This window comes from Mangifera indica, chromosome 1 (genome assembly GCF_011075055.1).
Source record: "Mangifera indica cultivar Alphonso chromosome 1, CATAS_Mindica_2.1, whole genome shotgun sequence".
In the NCBI taxonomy this organism is placed as follows: domain Eukaryota; kingdom Viridiplantae; phylum Streptophyta; class Magnoliopsida; order Sapindales; family Anacardiaceae; genus Mangifera; species Mangifera indica.
The window spans coordinates 29330823-29354144 of record NC_058137.1 but is presented as its reverse complement, the minus strand read 5'-3'; the positions used below and the strand labels follow the sequence as shown (position 1 = coordinate 29354144).

At 33.1% G+C, this 23322-nt stretch overlaps 2 protein-coding genes and 1 pseudogene across 3 annotated transcripts; 1 reads left to right on the top strand and 2 right to left on the bottom strand.

The window, feature by feature from the left end:
• Positions 1-9034: 9034 nt before the first annotated feature.
• Positions 9035-11353, bottom strand: LOC123209813 (ubiquitin-conjugating enzyme E2 28-like). Its single transcript, XM_044627971.1, has 5 exons — positions 11198-11353; positions 10661-10751; positions 10167-10294; positions 9536-9640; positions 9035-9421 (listed from the first exon to the last, which is right to left on the bottom strand). The coding sequence occupies exons 2-5, from the start codon at positions 10728-10730 to the stop codon at positions 9278-9280; spliced, it is 447 nt and encodes a 148-aa protein (XP_044483906.1). The 5' UTR covers positions 10731-10751; positions 11198-11353; the 3' UTR covers positions 9035-9277.
• Positions 11354-12260: 907 nt separating this feature from the next.
• Positions 12261-14749, top strand: LOC123216678 (annotated as a pseudogene).
• A 633-nt stretch (positions 14750-15382) lies between these two features.
• On the bottom strand, positions 15383-22458 carry LOC123221871 (putative disease resistance RPP13-like protein 1). Of its 2 annotated transcripts, XR_006503312.1 has the most exons (4): positions 22378-22458; positions 17901-22058; positions 17738-17804; positions 15383-16159 (listed from the first exon to the last, which is right to left on the bottom strand). XR_006503312.1 is itself a non-coding variant. In XM_044644840.1 (3 exons), the coding sequence occupies exon 2, from the start codon at positions 22043-22045 to the stop codon at positions 17945-17947; it is 4101 nt and encodes a 1366-aa protein (XP_044500775.1). In that variant the 5' UTR covers positions 22046-22058; positions 22378-22458; the 3' UTR covers positions 15383-16159; positions 17901-17944. The 2 variants fall into 2 exon arrangements, 1 of the variants encoding a protein (XP_044500775.1); XM_044644840.1 differs by lacking the exon at positions 17738-17804.
• Positions 22459-23322: the final 864 nt, after the last annotated feature.

Below are 23322 nucleotides of genomic sequence, written 5' to 3'. Positions count from 1 at the left end.
ACATTTTAGATAGTGGGTAGAGATAGGTCACTCTCAACACCATCAAACCCTTAAATCTCAATATACCCTAACCCTAGACTATTATACACAATACAAGTCAAACAACTATTTGCAGTTACTAGTCTCTTTCACGCTCCCCATAAATCTGTCTCCCCCTTTCAACCCATCTAATGTTATTACACTTTTTTTAAGAGCTACCTTTAATTGATCACACCAAAATTACTTTTTTTTTTTTTTTTAAATAACCTTCAGTAAGTAAAAAATTTAATCATGCTCTCTTATTTGAGCAACTCTCCTCTCAAACTACCAGTGGGGGCAATTATACTTTCTTTTCCGCCTTCCTTCTCAAAAATTGTTCTTATTTATTAATCTCTTTGTTTGAATATATGTATCTCTGCATGCATGCAGAATGTAGCAGAAAGAGAAAGGTAGGGGCCAATGGAGTTGTCTTGAGGAGTGTCGAGGCTTGGTGGAGACAATATTCCAAGAAAGTGACAATTGCATGCCTTTTTCTTTTTTTTTTTTTTTCTCTCTTTAACCTTAAGATCTCATTTCAGATCATGATCTTTTAATTTGTTGAGCAGCTACACCTTTTTCTCTTTCTGTGTATTATAAATAAATAAATATGAATTCAATTGGGATTTTTATTTATTCTAAAATTCAAATTAAGCTGGTCTCGTGACTCACACACTGCCTTCTGACATTGCGTTTTGGATTTATTAAGAATAAATTATTTTGTTTTGGTTCGATTTCTCTTGCCAACAAGTTGGTTTCAAGCTCTGTTTGACTTAGTCTTTGATTCACAACAAACCAAATTAGCTCAAAGCTCTGCTAGAGTTTAATTTACTGTTTGATTCAAATCCAACTCTAATTCCATATTAAATGATGGATACAAACAAATAAACATATCATCATGTGTTGTCCCCAATATTCCTTCATTTGCATATGCTTACTCTACTTATCTACTGTCAATGTTTGGTTTTGTTTATTATTATTATTTCCCAATTTTAAATATTTAATTCTGGAATATTTTGTTTATGCTTTAATCAAAGAATATGATAAATTGTGATGCATATATTTTTTTAAAGAGAAAACTCTATTGACTAAATTTAAACACAAACAACTCTTCAATTATAAAACACTTTATTCCTCTTTGATGAAAATTAAAGAAGTAAGGATTAAAATATTAAAGATACTGCTCTTTCTTTCTTAGCATCAAATAAGTATATAATGTAGAATAAGAACAAGCCCTTTAAAGTTGCCATTCCATTACATCTGCCGACACTATATATTCAGCAGACAGCTTTATATATATATATATATATATATATATATATATATATATATATATATAGGGTTTTAAATTTTGATTTTTTAATTGTCAAGATGCCCAATGCATATACTTTTTTTATCAGTTGAAGAAAAAGGATTCATTTCAATGGTTGAGTGAAGAAAATTCTTGTATTTCATCTTTAATCACTTACTTCTAAAGTTGACAACTTGAGGAAAAGTTTCAGACCATCTTTAGCAAGATGCCCATGTGCATAAAACTGCCATAATTAGTTTTTTCACTAAATAGTTTACAAAACTTAACATTGATGCATTTAAAACAAGTTGAAGACATAATTTTTTTAGGTGGTTTGCTTGCTTGCTTGCTCACCCTAATAACCCAACAAGAGTATAAATTTGAGATAGTGTCTGAACAAAACAATCAAAAACAGCCAAACAGAAATGGCTCAATCAAAATCGGATACATTCAAGGATTAGAAAGGGTGCTTAATAGGGACATATCCTATAAGTTCTTTCTGCCCCTCACGACTCTTCTCTCTCATTTGAGTTGTTTGGTTTTATTAATCTTGCTGCAGTCCACACCAAGGCATGTATGTATGTATGTGTTAATGGATGAATAAATGAAGAGTGTTCTGAATCAATGGAACCCAACCCAACACACAGCTTTTGTAAGATGTTGGAGAGTGATAACACTCGAATGGTGAAAAGGATTTGTTATTGGGAAACACGATAACGTGCAAATGGTAGCTAATGCATCACATTGTTTCTCATTGATGGGTCCCTATACTCTCAATCTGTTAACCAGAATCTTTTTTCATTCTTCTCTCTCTCTCTCTCTCTCTGCCTCACACTGTGAATTAATTAACCATTCATCTAATTTGACTCTTCTGTTGTCTTATTTCTGCATTTAATATTTCATCTGTCAGCACGTGGTTACCTGTCTAACTAAATCCACCCAAGTCCTACTTTCCATGTGATTTTTTTTTTCACAGTTGGGTTGTTTGGGATGAAATTCTTTGGTTCACTCTCTTGTTTAAAATAATAATGGCGAAATGATGAAGACAGCAAGAAAACAATGTGACATACCAGAGCCCCCACATCCACAGCCATTGCCAAGAGATGCCATTTTAGATTTTTGTGACAAGGGACCTAATTCTATTTCTCACTTTAGGGGACCATATCTCTGCAATTTCTAGGCTGTACAAATGAGGGAGGGGATGGTGCGAATGATATGCTTGTGAAAGGGCAAAGGCCTCAATGGGCCTCACTGTTGAGAATCTTTATACAAGATCCGAACTAGGTCTAGAGGTAAGGTTCCTACAAAAGTCCACCTCTTGGTATCTCTGGATATTCCTCATAGAGCCATATTAACGTAAGATTATCAGACCGTTTGATCACCAGAGTCAAACCTGCAAAATTCTTCCCCATGACTGGGCTAGATAGGTTCACAGTTCAATTCCAAATTACCTAACTGTAATCTCGGAGCTAATGACAGTATTAGCCCATGACTTAGGCACGCGAGTTAGAGGTCAGCCTTAAAAGCACATTGTCGTCCATTCAAGCCAGACTTGACTGCATATGATTGGGCTTATTCAAACTCAAAACAAGTGACCATAAGTTGAGCTCAAGTCATGGATATACAACGAGATCAAACTTGAGTTTGAGTTATGAAAGTGCTCAACTTGAAGGCTTGTGAGGTCAAAATTCAACTCTCGATTCTTGTTGGATATGCAACCTGAAGTGGCGCTTGAACCTCCCTTGCAATTTTTTTTTGGGAAATTATATCAAATACCCATTTTACCCTTTCATTATGCAAAAATACTCATTTTTCCTATTTTTAAGCAAAAATGCTCATTTTTCCTATTTCTAAGCAAACATACCCTAAACTTTTTTTAAAATACCGAAACTACCCTTCACCGCATCTATATAAACTCTCTCACTCATTTTTATTACATATACTTCTCATATCACTCAAATACTCACTCTCACTCTCATTTTTACTCAATATTAATTATTACGGGTTCGTTCGGAAGAAAAAAGTTCGTATTTTTAAATTCGAATAAAAAAAGTCAATTCATGAAAAAAAAGGTATTTATACTAATCTTAACTCAAAACTTAATTTATTTGTTAAATCTAGTTTGTATGTCATATAAAGAGGGTAATTGAATATTAGATAACAATTTAGGGGTTAAAAAAATATTATAAAAATATAGAGGACATTTTGATATTACACATTATATAAAGGATTTAAATAACATGTTAAGAATAGATAAATATATTTTGATATAAGACAATATATAAAAGTGTTAAATAAAGTATTAGATAATTATGAGGGGTCAAATGAAATGTTATAAAAATATGAGAGGTATTTTGATATTAAACATTGTAAGAGCATTATAAACGAAATATTAGGAATAGATAGATGCATTTTGATATGAGACAACATACAAGAGTGTTAAATGAAATGTTAGGTAATTATAAGGGGTAAAATGAAATATTAAAAAAATATTGGATATTTTGATATTACATTATATATGAAGGATTTAAATAATAAGTTAAAAATAGATAAATGCATTTTGATACATGACAACATACAGAGGTGTTAAATGAAAAGCTAGATAGTTATAGGGGTTAAATAAAATTTAAAAAAAAATATAGGGGTATTTTGATAGTACATAATATATGAAGGATTTAAATAAAATGTTAAGAATAGATAGATGTATTTTGATACAAGACAACATACGAGGGTATTAAAAGAAAGGTTAGATAAGTATGGAGGCTAAATGAAATGTTACAAAAATATAGAGGGTATTTTGATATTAACATTGTAAGAACATTTTACATGAAATACTAAAAATAGATAGATACATTTTAATATAAGATAACATACAAGAGTGTAAAATAAAATGTTAGATAATTATACGGTGTTAAATGAAATATTAGAAAAATATGAAGGTATTTTGATATTAAACATTGTAAGAACGTTTTAAATGAAATATTAAGAATAGATATATGTATTTTAATACCAGATAATATACAAAGGCATTACATAAAATGTTAAATAATTATAGAGGATTAAATTAAATATTAAAAAAATATATAGGGTATTTTGATATTAAACATTGTAAGAACGTTTTAAATAAAATGTTAAGAATAGATAGATACATTTTAATACAATATAACATACAAGAGTATTAAATAAAATGTTAGAAAAATATGAGGGGTATTTTGATATTAATCATTGTACAACTGTTTTAAATAGATATTACAGATTTTTTATTATAAATGATTAATTTTTTTCAAAAATTTGTCATTGTATGATTGATAATTAAAATGGATGGTTATGCATCGATTCGTTACTAAGGAGAATGGATTCAAGGTGATAACAACACAATAAAATATGTCAGAGAATTTAAACTATTGATTAAAATTCCTTATGAAACAACATTTGAGAGATTTATTCAGGTTTTGAAGAAATCTTGCGGTCTTAATCTAATGAAAAACTACCTTCAACTATCAATGAAGTTAAAAAAACTGGAGCTCAATTATCCCCTACAGATCCAAAATGATGAAGATGTCTACGGTCTTATTGATATGTCTCAATACTTACAAGAATATATTCTTGTTTTTGTTACATATACCCCAATTGAAGGACAGGAAGAAGAAGAAGAAGATGAAAAAGAAATTAGTGAAGTGAAAAAAGAATATGATTTGGAAATTTTGATTTATTTCAATAATGACCTATTATACATTGCAAACTCAATGGCTTATGGAAAGAAAGCTAGGGTTCTCGACTGATAACTTTGATGGAAATGACATGCCTAATATCCTTTTTGAAGAGATAGAGCCTCAGGAAAAACCACTTGTTACCGAGGGTATGCACAATTTGCAGCTTGAAAATCATATTTTGGGTGGTAAAAATTATTCTGAGCCATTTTTTGATAATATCTCCACTGATCTGTCTAAGTGGCTTCTTGATTTTCTTCCACAACCAACAATATCATCAAGTAGTACAAGATTGATCTGAGAGGAGAATTGTGTAAAGTTTGTCGATATTTTTTATAATAAACAATAATTGAAAGATGTTGCGAAGCAATTTGTCCTATTGAAAGGATTTCAATTCCAAGTCAAAGAGCTAACAGGGGGCGATGGGATATTAAGTACAAGGCTGAAAATTGTCAGTGGTATATACATGCAACCAAATTCAAAGTCGGTGAAGTGTCTCAAATCAACCAAATGAATCCACCCACACATGTTCAGTTGATCAAATAATGTCACATCACAGACAAGTTGGGGCTCAAACTTTAGGTCAATTAATAAGGTTAAAGTTTGTGTTGATTGATCGAATTTATCGGCGTAAAGAAATAATTGTGGACATCACCAATCGGTATAAAATTGACATTTCTTATTCACAAGCTTGGTGGATAAGAAATTGGGCTTTAAATTCATTGAGGGGTTCATCGGAGAAAACATTTATACTCTTACCATATTATAGTTATAATCAACAGTGTACTAATCCAGGAATCGTTATTGCTATTGAAACGAACGATGACCATCGATTTAAGTATTTTTTTGCGGTATTACGATGTTCTGTTCGTGCATTTAGAAGATATCAATCATATCAACCCAATCATACAAGGTATCCAACATCTCATATATCTAATACTGCAATATAACTAGTAATGAGTAAAATAAATCAATTCGTATTTTTACAGATTAATATATATAATCAATAAATTTAAACTTACTTGAAATACAAAAGGAAATCCGTAAAAGTCATATTTATGCATTTTAGACATCCGTCCGGAGTAGACTATGTCACTCGCCAACGGCATCGACTCATACGTCATCTACCACATGTCAATGCCCCAGGGTTAGAAATTAAACACATCCAGATGATAAACCAATTGTAAGTATTTGATAAATACTTTCTTTCGTCGATCATTTCCTAATAACACTATATGAAGACAATATAGTAAGGTTATCTTGACTGCATTAATATCGTCATCCCCCTATTGTTTGACCAAAAAAACATGTTTTATGTCGTGATACTGCACCTTCGGATAACTTCAAAAGTATGTATCTCTGATCTTATGTCTAGGGGAGGGGAAAATATACAATGAAATAACAGTGAGTCAACTAAATGATAGCTTTTCCATCAAAGAAAACTCAAACAAGCTAAATATCACGTTAACCCTGTTAATCCTAAACCATAACTCATCTTTGACGGAGGGTCGATGTAGTTTTCGCAGAAGAAATGCATTAACCAACACTCCAAAAAATTTGCTATCAGGTGGACAAAAAAGATATCCAAAACATGTCCTCTCAAACAGTCGAAGCAAATTCGGGCAGTACAGACGTAATCCTGGATAATACGGTACGTTGTGCATGACATATAACCTCTGCCCGAAAGTGTCTGGAATCATCGAAGATTTATAGCTCGTCTTTGACACGTTTCCTTTTACGAGAAGTATCTTTAAAAAAATTTAAAAAATTCGTAAGATATTCATAAAAAACATATATGTAAACAACGATGAAAATATGAAAATACGAGTAGATATATTTGAAAACGATAAAAACCAAAAAAATAAAACTGAAATTCGAATTCTATATGTTGAAATACCCTAGAATGTCAACAATAAAAAAATCATTTAAAAATCTGAAAAATACGAGTCGATATATCCTAAATAGTGAAAATCGAAAACATAGAACTAAAATTTGAATTTTATACGTTAAAATACTCTAGAATTTCAACAGTCAAAAAATCGTTTGAAAATCTAAAAAATACGAGTCAATATATCCTAAAATTGTGAAAATAAAAAAAAATTGAAATTCGAATTTTATACATTGAAATACCCTAAAATATCAAAAATCAAAAAATCATTCAAAAACCTAAAAAATACAAATCGATATATCCTAAAACAACAAAAATCGAATAAACGAAACTAAAATTTGAATTTAATACGTTAAAATACCTTAGAATGTCAATAATCAAAAAATCATTCAGAAATCTGAAATAACAGAATCGATAAATCTTAAAATAGTGAAAATAAAAAAATAAAACTAAAATTCGAATTTTATACGTTAAAATACCTTAAAATATCAACAATAAAAAATTTATTCAGAAATCCAAAAAATACGAGTCGATATATCTTAAAACAGCGAAAATCGAATAAATGAAACTGAAATTTGAATTTTATACGTTAAAATACCCTAGAAAGTTAACAATAGAAAATTCATTCGAAAATCTAAAAAATACTAGTCGATATATCCTAAAACGGCGAAAATATGAAAAACGAAACTGAAATTCGAATTATATACGTTGAAATACTCTAAAATATCAACAATCAAAAAATCGTTCAGAAATCTGAAAAAACTAGCTGATATATACTAAAACTACGCAAAACGAAAAAACGAAACTTAAATTCAAAAATAAAAATCTATATATCCTATAAACAAAAAAACCAAAATACCGATCAGAAATTTCGTTATTACATCATAAAATATGCCTAAAAAGGCACAAAAATGAAAAAACCAAATATCAAATTCAAAAACTATATATTGAAAAACCCTAAAACAGAAAAAATAGATATAAAATTCGAAAACTACACGTCGAAAAACCTAAATATGAAAAATATCAATTTACCCTCTAAAAAAATTTCTATTATAAACAAGTCCAATATTTATCTCTTGCTTCCTCAGCAATTTTCTAATCTCTTACAGCTTCTGCAGTGTAAAAAAAGTCAATTTCCCCTCAACCCACGGTTTTCACAACATCAGCCCACTGTTTCATGTAAAATTTTCATAAGACCCTTAATGGACTACCCCCTACCCCCGATCCTTAGAAGTTTGAAAAAGTTAACTTTCCCGCAACCCACGGTCGATCTCTCCTGATTGTGGAAGAATTCATTCGGTTTGTGGATTCCATTATTCCCATGGACCGAGCCCCGATGGCTTCTAACCCATTTTCCGACCAAAAAATTGTCATTTCTACCTCCAATTTCAATACAAATCAAATCTACAAAGCCTATAACACAAAACTGCTCGAGAAATTCAACGAAAACAACCAAGAATCAAAATATTTTATGTATTATTTAAAATCGAAACTTTAAAGTTTCAAACCTCAAAATCTCCCTCAAATCTCAATAATATGAACAATAAATTGATTTAAACGAGTAAGAAAGATGTACTAACCTTTTTTGTCATTTTCGCCCGTAAAAAAGACAAAATTCTTTGAATTTGTACAATAAAACCGTGAGAAAATAATATGGGTTAAATGCAAAATTCTTGATTTATATATAGGGTAGTTTGGTTATTTCACAAAAAAAATGAACATATTTGCTTCACCCTAATTGTTTTAGATAATTTTGCTTAGACCCCTTAATTTAAAGCATTTCATATAATTTCCTTTTTTTTTTTTCTTTGGGTTCCCTTCGTACTCCAATTTCTTCTCTTTCTATTTTACGAACAAATTATTGATATGATATAAAATAAATCCATTTTGATGTTGCTAAAATGAGTAAATCACTGATATTGACATTAACATCAGCCAAGGACGCATCTTCATCATCTGGCAACATCATGGATAACAAATTGAAGACGAAGGAAACTAAATTCCAATCAAAGAATATTAGTGGTGGTGGTTAGAGGATATTGGTATGCATAGTACCAAGTCTATGCGAGCTAAGCTCAAGCATCACTCACCATACAGAGCCCAAATCCACCCCTAAAAACTTGAAACACATGAATCCAAATTTCTAATGTGTACTTTCATTTGAAATTCTGATGTTTCTAGCAAAAGATATTTCAAATATTTCAAGTTTTAATTAAGTTTTAGAGGAACTGTCTAAAATTTGAAAGTAACCCACATAAAACCTTCCATAACAAAGTGTATGACAAAGCAAACTAGTAATTTATATCTGGAAAAAACTTATTTTCTATTATTTACTAACAGGGCTACCTTCCTTGTTATCAAGGAATTAGTCTTCTAACCCATTGCATATTTCTGAGTCCAGGATCGAGCAGTACTCTCATATTTGGCTCTGTCTGACTTGTACATATGGGCAATCTCAGGCACAAGAGGATCATCAGGGTTTGGATCAGTAAGCAGTGAACAAATTGAAAGAAGAACCTGCAAAAAGACCAATCATAACATTTTATCAAACACAGAAGAAAGGCTATGGTAGAGACGCACCCTTTAATCAGTATTGTCTATAAGAAAGCATAAGTAAGAAAAGTAAGTCACCTTGGATATTGTCAAGGCTGGGCTCCATTGCTCTTTGAGAATGTCAAGACAGATGCTACCATTGCTGTTGATGTTAGGGTGGAAAACCTTGGTACGGAAGGCAACCTGTAAAAAACAATCAAAATTAAAAAAGGAAGCATTACCACATTGCATAGCCAACTAAGTTGACTATATCACTTTCTTCTTGCCAAGATTAGTTTATATATAGAGTATAAGTCAATTCCTAAATGAATTGGAAAAAGGTAAAACAGAAGACCAGTGTTATCTTTGATACACGAGTATCTTCCATTACCTAATATCAGTAGAATGAATCAACAATGGGGAACTAGCAAATATTTTATATATGCAGAGCATAAGACAGATACAGATCCCAAGCACTCAATAAATAGCAAATCAATTTATTACTACTGGACTTGCCTCAACCAAGCAGATATAAAACCAGCAGAAAGCTACTACCTAACTCATGATGAAAACAACTCCTAAGTGCACTGACAAGAACAAGAACACGAAAAGCAAAGCCTCAATATTCTAAAATAATAGAAGAAGAAGCATATCAAATATGAAGACATTAAAGCACACAGGAACGTGATTGAGGAATAAAAAAAAATTTTAAAGGAAAAAGAGTGTATACTTTAGGTGGCTTGAATGGATAATCTGGTGGGAAGTGAATTGATACAACAAAGACACCCCCTGAAAATGGACTGTCTGATGGACCCATAATTGTTGCTTGCCAATGGAACATGTCATCAGCCACCGGACCTGTAAACATGCAGCATTTCCGATTTATACACCATAACCAAATATATTATATATTATGTCCAAAGGATACAATGCTCACAGCAAGCAGTGAGGGATTAACGTGGCAAATGTTTTAAACAGAAAATAAAATTGATTGAAGAGCTGCCAAACAAAATCCACATAGCATAACTAAGACTGGTAAGTTTCTATTTTTTTATTTCCTCCTAGAATCAAAGGGAAGGTAGCGGTGATGAAGGATTAGAAAACTCATTTTAAGAAGTGCATAATGATTAATGAATATAACTTCTCCATTGAAATATTCATAGTAAAACAAAGTTAAATACAACTAAAAGCAATATCTAGATACATTGACAGAAGAATACACACCAGCGCTGCATGAGGCAGGAGGGTCCTTATGCAGGTCCTTCAACTCCTTGTTGATCCTTTTTGAAGCCATAAAAATTTCTCAAGGCACAAACTGCAATGACAAACATATTAATTAATAAGAAATTTACCCAACTAAAGAATTTCCAATCCTTGAACCTAACTTTAAAATCATATAATACCCATCTAACAACAAAATTCATATAAACCCAATCAAACAACAAACCCAGAAATTTCCACAGAATCAGAGACCAATAAACACAAAATTAATCAATTGATTTATCGAATAAACAAACAAAATAAAAACAATAAAATATTACAACTTGCAGATATAACAAACCCATAAATACAGAACCCTGTCGTTCTTTGAGGGTTCAACATCCAAAAATATCAGAAACCAAAACCCTAACCCATATAAACAATTTAATGTATGGAAAAAACTGATCCCATAAACATAATTTATTAGACTTGAGATTAAAATCCCAGAAGATAATTAAAGCAATATTAAATTAAAAATCTTACAAATCAAAACTTGCATACCTTAATTTAGGGCTAAAGGATTGAATGCAAGAACCGAAAACTAAAAAAAAATAAAATTTATGAATTTATGGTAAGATGAAACTGAGAAAGTGTGAAATATGGTAAATACATATAGAATGCTGCTGTGGCGGTCACACAGGGCACTCGACAAATTCCTATTCGTCTTCTGGTTGCTTCATACACAGGGAGGCGTGGATTCATGGGCCCAAATTTCAGCCCAATTTAGTTTTGGGCTAGTTTATATTTTGTCTAGACCGGCCCAATATAATTGTTGAATAATCTTTATTATTTTTTCTCAAAATTTTATTTATTTTTATTTTTATATATATACATACACACACACACACTTGTGTGAATTTAACATATTTGACCAACTGGATTAGAAATAAATCAAGAAGTAGATTAGTCCTGGAAGGTTGTACTATTGACAATAATCGTAACTTGTATTAATGGGATATATGAATAACCAAGCATAATCAAAGAGTAGAGAGGTCTTTTTCCTTTGGATAAAATCAAGCACACCACATGATTTAAGGAAGGATTCGAGATGAATCAATTTAGGCTTGCTTTGAATGAGTTTAATTCAAATTAGGATTATTTAAGTCAAATCGATTCGAATCTAATGAATCATCAAAAATTCTTTTATAGATATAATTTTTTCCATTAATTTTTTATTTTATCTAATGATTTTTTTTTTTATAATGATTCTTTCCCCCATTTCTTTTTAATAATTTTTTTTCTTTTATAATATTTTTTAATAATCTCATTGTTAACTCGAACAAGTTTAAGTTAAATTTTTTAAATTTAAATAAGTTTGAGAAAATTCTTATTTAAATTTAACTCAATTTAAATATACATGGTTGATGAAATGGGATAAACTTTATCCATTTCAGTAATGACATCACTTGTCAATTTCACAGCAAAAAAGCTACACCACATGCCACCGAATGGCCCCATCAATTACTAGGTTGAACTACTTCAAATAAAAATCATAACTTCTTTAAACCAACTGGGAGGCAATCCACATCTACTCCATGTTCATTTCTCCGTAGACCATAATCAACATTAAAGAACTCTTAAAATCTTATATAATCATTGACTAGATCTAATGGCAAACCATGCAAAATATGGTTCAGTAGTATGTATCATGATTTAGCTGGTGATTTTTGTATTATACTTTGGTGTTGATTTATTTTCTTTGAAAGATGGTAAGTTTTGTAGATTTGATTATATACGGGAAAAAATGAATGAAAAGTCCGCGAAAATGGTATGTTAGTGGACAACCACAAGCGCCAAGATAGAGAGCGACTTGAAAATGAAAATACTTAGTGGATTCACCAGAAAAGTTGGTCCCAGAACTCAAACTCTAACTTCAGCATACATGTCTCCCCTCCCTCTCTGTTGTTTTGTCAGCTTAGCAATGAACTAACTTGACCTCTTCATTGATTTTCTTTTCTTCTTTGGCGGGATAGTTTTGTTTTTGTCTTCTAAGTTATTGTTGCTGGTTCTTTATTGATTTTGTTGAGTTCCGGGAGCAGCCGGAACCTGGGAAAGTTTTTTCATTTGGTGAGATGAGAGCTTGCTTGTACTTTCAATTTATTTTTGGTTCTTCTTGTGTAAATTTTTGTTTTTGGATTTTTAATGTCATTTTTTTTTTATTGATTAAGGAACAAGATTGTATGCACAGCTTTATTTATGGATTTGTTTCTCAGAAGCCATAAAATTTGTCCTTTTATTGATATACTGGAGGTCTGAAGGTCACTAGTAAAGAGTAAGTTTATAGAGTGAAAAATATGATTGTAGATCTTGTATATATAAATCTTATCATAAGCATAAGATGGAATATAAACGTTTATGCTGGATTTTATTTACTGATTCATAAAGAATCACTCATGGTTGTCATGCTACTTGATGTTGATGAATGCAGTAGATGGCTATTATATGATTGGAATTTGAATGTAAAACTGGTCATAATGTCTCATTATTTTGGTCTTACATGTAGCCAGGCACATATCTTGGAGTCCCATTTTGTTAGTGTGAATTGGTATGGGAGGTTTTGTGGGAAAGCCTGAGTCTTCCAAGGATGCTTGGATACCAGAAACAAAGCTTGAGGCCAAAATGGTTGAAGCTATGCAGCGGAGGGCAACAGAAGGAACAACCATGAAATCATTCAACAGCATAATTTTGAAATTCCCAAAAATTGATGAGAGCTTAAGAAATTGCTAACATATTTTTGAGCAATTTGGTAGGTTTCATAGTATCTTTTTAAACATGTTTCCAATTGTTTATCAAGCAGGCTGTACATCTGTTCTGTAGCTGGCAATTTCCCTATCAAGTTTTCCTGACATTCAAGTTCTGAGTTTTAAACCTGTTTACAAGTAAATATTCAGTTTTTACCATTCTAAACTTTATGTATTTGGGTTAGCAAAGTTTAAAAATAATTTTAGGTTCTAATATTGCTTTAAGAGCTCATTGTAGTACTGGTTGTCTTCTAACTTTTAAGAAGTAGTCATTCTTTTTTTTCTACTTGTTGGTAGATGAGGACTCAAATGGGGCGATTGATCAGGAAGAAGTTTAAGAATTTTCTTAGGCTCGAAATAAAATTTACAGAGGATGAAATCAATGATCTGTTTGAGGCCTGTGATATTAATGAGCATATGGGAATGAATTTCATTGTACTACTCTGGCTTGTGTATCTACTGAAGGATGATCCAACTGCCCTTCATGCTGTATCCTAATCACACTACTTAATTTAAATTAATTCATTTCTAGATCACCGGTTTTTCTTTTTCCCAGGCATATGTGTAACATCACTGATCCAATACATAATCAGCTTTGGACTTAGTCATATGTTGTTGATGTGCAGTTAACACCATTTTGTATTCCTTGACAATGATAGAAAGCAAGTATGGGTATGCCACAGTTGGAGGCAGCTTTCGGAACCTTGGTTGATGCATTTGTATTCTTGGACAAGAACAAGGATGGTTATGTAAGCAGAAATGAGATGGCTCAATCCATAAACTAATCAGGGGAACGATCCTCTGGACGAATAGTCATGAAAATTTTCTTCCAGCAATCTGAAAATTTTCTACCTCCGTGTTTGAAGAAAGAAAATCGGTTAAATATTTCATTATGCATTGAAGGTCTGTAGGACACATTGGACGTTTCTAATGGTCAATATTCTTCTGGCTTTACTATTCCAGATGAGATGGACTGGGATAGAAATGGAATGGTGAACTTCAAGGAATTTCTTTTTGCATTCACTAACTGGGGTGGAATAGATGATGAGGAAGAAGGTGAAGAGAAGGTTTGAACCAATCCAAGTATGTTCCAGTTGTTTCTGTGTGCAAATGCTAGAGGCTAAAGCTTTTCAGAGAGGTGAAGAAGTTCCGGCAGCTTGATGTCCTGTTTGCCCTTTCTGGTAAACGGCAATGGGTAGAAATATGTGAAGTTTAATTTGTTGAGTTTGTAATGTGAAGTAGTCTCAGGCAACAACTCATATCATATGCTTCTTCCACTAATTTTAGAGGCCATATTTTCATTTTCTGATCTTTTTTGTTGTTTAGTTTATAAGTTTTATTTAATATAACTTAAAGTTGGACAATGATTTACATGAACAATCTAGACAATATGTGGAATCAATAAACAAATAATTAAAATATGTATGATTTTTTCTAATTTATCCAAAATAAAACTACATCTAACAAAGTCAATATTATTTTGAATCTTCTCATATTTGCTGAATTGTTATATCATTCATTCAAAAGAATAATGTGCTATATGAATCTTTATCGCAAAAAGAAACTCTATTAGTATTCTTACTTTTAAGACAAACCTTACTTAAATCCTAAAACAACTCTGTATGGGTTAAATCCAGACTTCCACTTACTAAATAACAAAATCTTGCATGCATTGCATCCCAATCTTATAAACGAAATAGTGGCTAATTCCGAACACATAAATTTGGATAAAAATCTCATGTTAAGGGGGCAACCTATCGTGTCCTCCGGTTTTCCACAAATGTTTGAATATGATATAAACCATTCATAATTTGCTGAAAACATTAATACTGCAAATGTAAAGTAACAAGATTCGTAAACCAGATTTAAAACCAAGCAGGCATTCGATTGGCATCGTAAAACACCAGGTCCTGTTATCTTAAGAAACTGTAACTGGAACCAGATATATCCATCAAGGTTGCAGTGTATCATGAAATTTTCTGCACAGAGTCATCTGTTTTTCTACTAATATTTCTTGAAAACCGAAGTCTTCTACATTTATTCCATCAAAAGCGCATGGAAATGAAAAAGGAAACACAACACTTGTTTAACACTTATTCAGAACATAAAAAACAAACTGCAAGCATTAGAAAACACAAATTTCCACCATGCTCAAGTTTCCCGGATTGGTTTGATCAGTAAAGTCTCTCCCATATATAGCCCCCGAATTGGGCAAACCGGCGGATTTGTTGCCCAATTCGGGCCTACTACTGGGCACAGATTTGTTGCTCACTTGCAGTCCTATTCCATGCCTCTTGTCATTGAGTGCGGCCAGTTGGCTGCTTGTGTGGAATATTTTGTTTCTAAGACCATCATTAACTGTTGGAACAACTTCATTTTTCCTGCGTGTGCAGAAAGGAAAGCTCTTTTTTGATGATTCTTCCAACGTCTTATTTCCAGCAATCTCATCCAGTATTTCTTCCACATCAGCAGCCAACACTTTGACACCGGCCAGCCACTCATTACATTTGGACTGGAGCGTTTTCTCATAAATCTTTCCATCGATGGCTTTGACAAAAGTCTCCAATATGCCCTTCCATTGATATATCTGTAAACCTGGGCCGTTTTGAACAGATACTGCAACCAGCTTTAACTCAGGGGACAGCTTTTCAAGTCTCTTCACTAACGTACATAGTGAAGCAAGGAGCTTGTCTTGCTCCATGAATCTCAACAGGGTAGAGAACTGTCACACAAAAGAAACTCATGACACAAGGATAAATGAAAAACATTCTTGTTGCATCAACAAGAATATATACGTAATTAGTATAGTTACCTCAATTCGTTGAGAAATTTAAACAGGGCTTCATCGTGATCATTATGTGAAATGCTTATGAGAGTTTGAGCGTGTATGATTATGAATGAAGGTAGAGTATTTATAGATGGAATTTGTGAATAGAATACTATTTATGAATCAAGTTGTCATATAATAATATATGATGAAGAATATGATTAAAGAATGACTCCATAAATTCTTAGTCTAGGTCACCTATTCACTAATGAATATATTAGGTAACAGGCAACATTAGAGCGTAATACTCCAAGTACTACCAGATTGAAATTAACGGGGTGATTAGGTGATGACAAATAACAAAACACGTCACCTATTAATATCCATTAGTACTCTTCCATTTGTACATGAAAAATTACTCATAATATTAACCCACTTGATAAATGTTAAGCCTCAGTAAAATTCATTAACAGCAGGCAATTTCTGTTATTTCAAAGCCTCAGGAAAGTTTCTCTTATTGTTTCATACCTCACGTCTCTTAGTTTCAACCCTTCTTGATAATAATTAATTAGTGGCATGTGGTGCTTAATTAATTTGATGAGCTGGTTTTAATTGACTCTCAGAAACATATTAGAAGTAAAACCGCGTGGACTTCTATTTATATATTTAATAATCTGTTCATACTAGAATAAATAATATATATCTAACCCTCAGATCAAGAACCAAGAACAGATATAGGAATCAAAGGGAGGGATCAGTTTAGTTTGAATTTCTGCAAGAAAAAGAAATTGTTTTTGCAATTCATGGCACCATGTCAACTAATAATAAGATTACCTTTTGGTGCCGTGTCCGTGAGTTTGACCAAAAAGGAATTTTGACCATATATCAATGAAGAACACTTTAAACCTCTCTATTTAAGCTTGGTAACTAAAACCCACCGAACAAGGTGACTAGTTATGTTGGGCATGTGATTACCTATTCTATAAACACTTGTATTCACATAGCTAGCATTGACAAATACTGCTCTTTCACACTCACAACAATAGAATATAGGCTATGCAATACCTAACTGGCCACCTAACACTCAGATGTCGGTGTAGTATAATCGTGGCTGTGATGTCAGAGGACCCTTTGATATCAAGATTCAGGTGAGATCAATGGTTGATATTACTCTTTAGATATGTATTGTGGGTGAAGCAAACTTTCTCATATTTTATCCAAGTCTTGGTGTAAAAAGATCAAATATATAACTAAGCTGTGTGAGCTATGCTAACTTGATAGCATGCGATGTCTATTTCTCTATGGATCTATATAAATCTTAACCATGCAAACTTTGTAAAAGACCATTTAAACTAAATTATATATTTGAAGATAGGGAAGAAGGCATCAGGAAAAACCACACATTCATATGGATAAAACCGATCATATTCATCTGACTGAAAAGTGATCCCTTATCTGCCCAACATAATAACACTACTATGGTATGTTTGATTTAAAAGTTTGCAATCAGGAGGATTTAAGTATTTAACTAACCTTTCACCCAATACTGTTGCATGAACGAAGAAGCAGTTCAATTGAAGAACAGAGATGAAAACTTCATCTGTATGTAATCAACTAATGTTATCGAAAGTTTGCATACTTTTTTTTTTTTTTCTGAATGAAAGGAAAAAATTGCCCAGTTTCGAAATTCACATACCTCCGAGTATAAAGAAAGAATGCATTTTGGACATCAAATTGAGCTTACTCCTCATAAATGAATTTGTGATCTATCTCAACAAAAGGAATGTGAGATATCTTAGACCAGTCTTTTCCTTTATTCCTTCTGCACCTTTTTTCCAGCACAGGACAACCAAAAATACGCAATTGTAAGAGTGAAGATGGAAGACCACCCTTTGGAAGGGATGCGAGAAGCGGGCACTCTCCAATTAATAAATGTTCTAGACAAGTGAGGCTTTCGAAACCCTGGGGAAATAGGTCTTTCAATTTCTGGAAGTTCTGAATATCCAGCTTAATTAAAGAGGAGGGCAGTATCATTTTCTCAGGTGGAAAACACACTGCATCTGAGCATCCAAGAATTGAAAGATGTTTAAGACTTCTCAACCTCTGCAACTTCCAGTCAACGAGCGATGATTCACTGGTATTCTGATTTTCAACCGAGAGTGATGTTAGGTTGATGGGGAGACTTTCTGCAGGAATTGATCGGATTCTTGGACATTTGTGAATGGTTAGTTCCTGAAGACAGTTGAGCTTGTTCATGCTGCCGGGTAAAGCTCCAAGTTTCTCACAATTACGAATTGAAACACTGAAAATGGAGGTTGGAAGCCCTCCTTGTGGGAAGAAAACAAGACTTGGACAGTCATTTATTTCAATCCCATGAAGACCACTAAGACTTTGTAAACCATCAGGGAAGGACTGAAGTTTTTTGCAATTTGAAATCCGGACGAAACGAAGAGACAGGTTATTATGAAACCTTCCTGCTATTGACTCTAGCTTCGGGCACCTGTCGATTTGCAGGAACTCAATCATCTCAGGTAACTTGTCTCTGACTAAGGTTGTGAACTCTGTGCATTTCCAAATCTGAAGGTGTTTGATTGCTGCCGGTAACTCACCCCTTGGTGATAATGATATGAGCAATGGGCAATTCCAAATCTCAAGAGTTTTTAGTTCTGCAAATGATTGGCCTTCCAATGATAAGCACTTGAGAGTTGGGCAGTTGGAGATTGACATATAGTCAAGAGAAGATTCATTACTCATTGAAGAAGAAGAATCCGCTATACTGTCAAACACACATTGCAGATTCATACAATCTGATACAGAAAACCTCTTTAATGATGAAGGCAATTGCTCTCTCACAATAGATGTTAGAGAATCACAACCTGCATTCTCTAAACATTCAAGATGAGAAAAATTCTTCAGACCTTCAGGTAAGGATGTCAGAGCCCTGCAGTTTGGAATACATAGCGATTGGAGGGAGGTGAGGGTAGATGGTTCTAGTCTCAACCAGTTGCCAAACTCAGAAAAATCTGAAAGAGTCATAGATTTCAGTGATTTGGAACCAGTTAGACTGTTGCAAGTCATCTCTTTGCATCCATCTATTTCTAATTCACACAGCCTTGGAAGGCTGCCCAAGAAGGAAGCCACCAACTGCAGGCAATTAAAAATCACAAGTTTCTCCAATGACTGAAGATGATTAAGTGGTGCTCGAGAGAGTTTGGGGCAATTTTTTATGGAAAGCTTCTGAAGGCGAGGGAATATTTGAATAGTCTCATTTTGGTCAATAGGATCCCAATGCTCCCATTCTTCCATATCATCAAAATAAAGATTCTCCAATGATTGAAAGCTACCCTCCCCATATATTTCCGAACCAATCTGTTTTATACCGGCCATGTCCTTGATCGTGAGTTCTTTTAGTGATGTAAATAACCCAAGTGAAGGCAAAGAAGTGCAGTTTTTACAACTCTCCAACCTTAGGACTCTTAATTCCACTGGTGTCGAGGATAACGAGCAATCCCCCACCCAAGGTGGAAACTCAGTGCCCGCATAATATTTGATTGTGAGTTCTTCCAGCTTCTCATGAGGCTGCAGCATTTCAAGAACATATTTTTCTGCTGCTTTGTCTCTTGAATTATCAAGATCAGGACTCCATTCCAACACCAAGACTTTTAGCTTATCCTTATCTCCTAATATCAATGCTCTTGGACACTGTGAATTCTCTAGCTTTGAGATACAAAGCTTTTCACCAAGATCCTTTAAATACTTCAAATCTTCTAAACCAGATCCAATACCTTTCCCCACTATAAAATTGGATAATGTTTGGAGACGTGTCAAATATTTCATTCCTAAAGGCATTTCTGATATCAAATTTGCACCTGATATATCAAGATGACGTAGATTGATCAAATTCCTCATCTTGGTAGGTAGCTTCAAGAGGAAACAACAATCTGTTAGTAAAAAAATTTGCAAGTTGTACAATGAACTTGTTGACTCTGGTAAATATCTGATCTTCGTTTGAGAAAGGTTGAGATACCTCAAATGAATTAAGCTTCCTATTGAATCTGGTAGCTTAGTGATATTATATGTTGCTAAAGATAGCATCCTCAGTTTTTTCAGCTTTGGCAAAATATCATAAACAACTAAAGAGGTTATGTAGCGAGTACCATCATCATATAGACGCAGTGGCAAGAATGTCCTTATGCGCTTGGCTTCGCTAAGGACTTCAAATTTATGCTTACCATCGTAATTACTAGAAGTGTAAGAAGAATATCGAGCCATATTGACACATTCCTCCCTATGATCCAATTTATTGTTCAGCTCTAAGCATGTTCTTTGAGAAACCCATAGGGCTAGATCATGGACAAGATCATGCATTATAACTGTTGAACCATCTTTTCCTGATTTTTGAAAAAGGGATCTTGACAACAGATTGTGAAAGTACATACCACCTATTTCTTCCAGGTTCTTATTGGTTTCTGATGGTTGAATTAGGCCTTGTGTCATCCATAAAAATATGAGATGCTTCTCAATGAACTCGTAATTCTTGGGAAAAATTGCACAATATGCAAAACATCTTTTTAAATAGAAAGGAAGATGACTATAGCTTAATCTTAATACCGGAAGAATCGTATTATTTTCATCTGATAACTTCTCATCCAGTATAGATTTCCATTTATGTATCTCCTCAGAACGTAGAAGGCCACCAAGAGTCTTTGCGGCTAAGGGCAAACCTCTGCACTTTTCAACAATTTTCTCACGAACAGAGTCTGAAATTCCATTTGGATCAATGTCTTTTTCCTGAAATGCATGTTTGTTGAATATTGCCCAACAGTCATGGTCTGAAAGAAGCTCCAAGTTATAACATTCACCGTTTCCCATTGTTGATGCTACACTTTTATGGCGTGTTGTCACAATTATCTTACTTCCAAGCGCTCCCACCATAAAAGGAGATTTCAAGGATTCCCACTTTTCATTAATATCTGCTTCACTCCAAACATCATCTAAAAGAAGCAGGAATTTTTTATCACGTACTTGCTCTGTTAGTGCAAGCTGAATTGGATTTAAATCCATTAAACTGCATGGGTAAAGGTTGATTGACTCGAGGATTGCCTTGGAGATTCTTAGAACATCAAAATCATAAGAGACAGAAACCCACACTTTTGGGTTGAAATCTTTCACCTCCTTGTCATTGTAGACTTCTCGAGCAAGCGTAGTTTTGCCAATTCCTCCCATTCCAACAATGGTTATCACACGAAATTTGGCACTGCTTGGTTCATCCCTAAACATCATTTCAAGTATTCTGGCTTTATCTTCATCTCTCCCATAAACAGCAGGTTCATTTGGCACACATGTTTGTGTTACTCTTCGGTATGGAGCACTTGATGAGCTTCCACAAATTGCTGCTGTCAACCCAAGATTACGTTTTTCACAAAGTTTATCTAACCGACTGTTGATTTCTTCTATTTTGGGCTTTATACTGACTTTGAACCTAATAGCACGAGGACTCAAACATGTGAAACAAGTTGGGATCATGTTTTGTACCCTGCTGCGACAATTTTCTGCCATCAATCTACATTCCAAAGCATGAAAGGCAAACTCATCAAGAATGTCCTCTGCATCATAAGCCAAATCTCGGAGATCATCAAGCCACAATTTCTCAGCTCTGGACGTCAGTTGCTTCTGCTCTGCATCAATAAGCAATGCATCAATATGATGCAACTTCGGTTTCCAGTTTTCAAGCTCTGAAAGTACACCATCTTGAAGTGCAAACTGCAGCAACTCTCGGGGTGCCAATCTGTCAAACAGCACCTGAATGAATGCAGAGAGAAAGAGCTCTCCCACCGCCATGGTTTTGGTTAGTCTGTGGAAAGATAAGAAAAGGATTGAGCTGGAGCTTTAACAAAGGTAAAGGATAATAACCAGATAACAGCGATAAACAAAGAAAAAGTTCCTGGTGATTCATCTGTAAGATATTGATTGGGGTAACAAATTAATCAGATTGGGATTGTACATTCTATAACAGCAATACCAAATCATAAAAAAATTTAATTCAAGTTCAACAAATCTCATAAAACTGATTAAATAGCTATTAATATCTTCTGATTTGCTTGTTTAGCAGCATGAATATCATAAATATAAGCATACAAAGCAATTAAAAAAGAGAAAAGTAGTCGACATGCCTGAACAAAGAGAGTAGATCAAGTAAGTCTGAGGGAGCTAGAGAGTTGTGAGAGAAATGGAGGAAGACTTTTTATATATACCATGAAACTAGCTGTCATTTTATAATAGGAAATTAAATTAGTTAGCCTAAACATTAGGATCGTAAGCCAAATTGTCGCAAACTGTAAACATTACGCAAAAATGTTCTATTTATCTGAAATAACTAAAATGTATCTACATTAGTGTTGGCCATGATTCATGAAACCGTCGGTTCACAGTTTGAAAAAATAAGGCCCTTGAACCAAAACTATAATAAGATAGTTTATAACCGGTTCGAAACCGATGGTTTCGGTTCATGACCTCGGTTCAGAACTGACGGTTTCGGTTTGAAACCGACATTAAACCGTCAGTTCTAATATATGATCTTGATTTTATTTTTAAATTATTAATTACAATAATTAAAAATTAAAAAAAAAACTTGGACTTAATTTTTTAATTAAGCTTCTTACGTATCTTTTTGGGATTTAGAAGAATCAATAGCCGATAATACCCCCTTACCTTATCATTCACCTCCGTTATCTTGACCATTATTTCTCGTTATCGAACTATCCGTAGTTAAATCAAACGATTCTTCATTGAAGTCTACTTTTATATCTTATTAACGTAATTCGCCTCTTAAACTATCCATTTTTATATAATAAATAAATTATATGATTAATTATGAAAGATAATAATAAATAATAAATCAAATTAATTATAAGAATAAATCAAATTAATTATAGGAATAAATTCTATAATTAATTATGAATTGTATAATAAAAATTGAAATTGAAATTAATAAAAAATAAAAAAAGAATTTAATTAAATTTGAGAGAATTTGATTGAAAGATTGAGAGAGTATTAAGAATTGAAAGGATGAGAATGAGAGTAAATGAGAGAGTTTGAAGGATTTAGTTTGGAAGAGT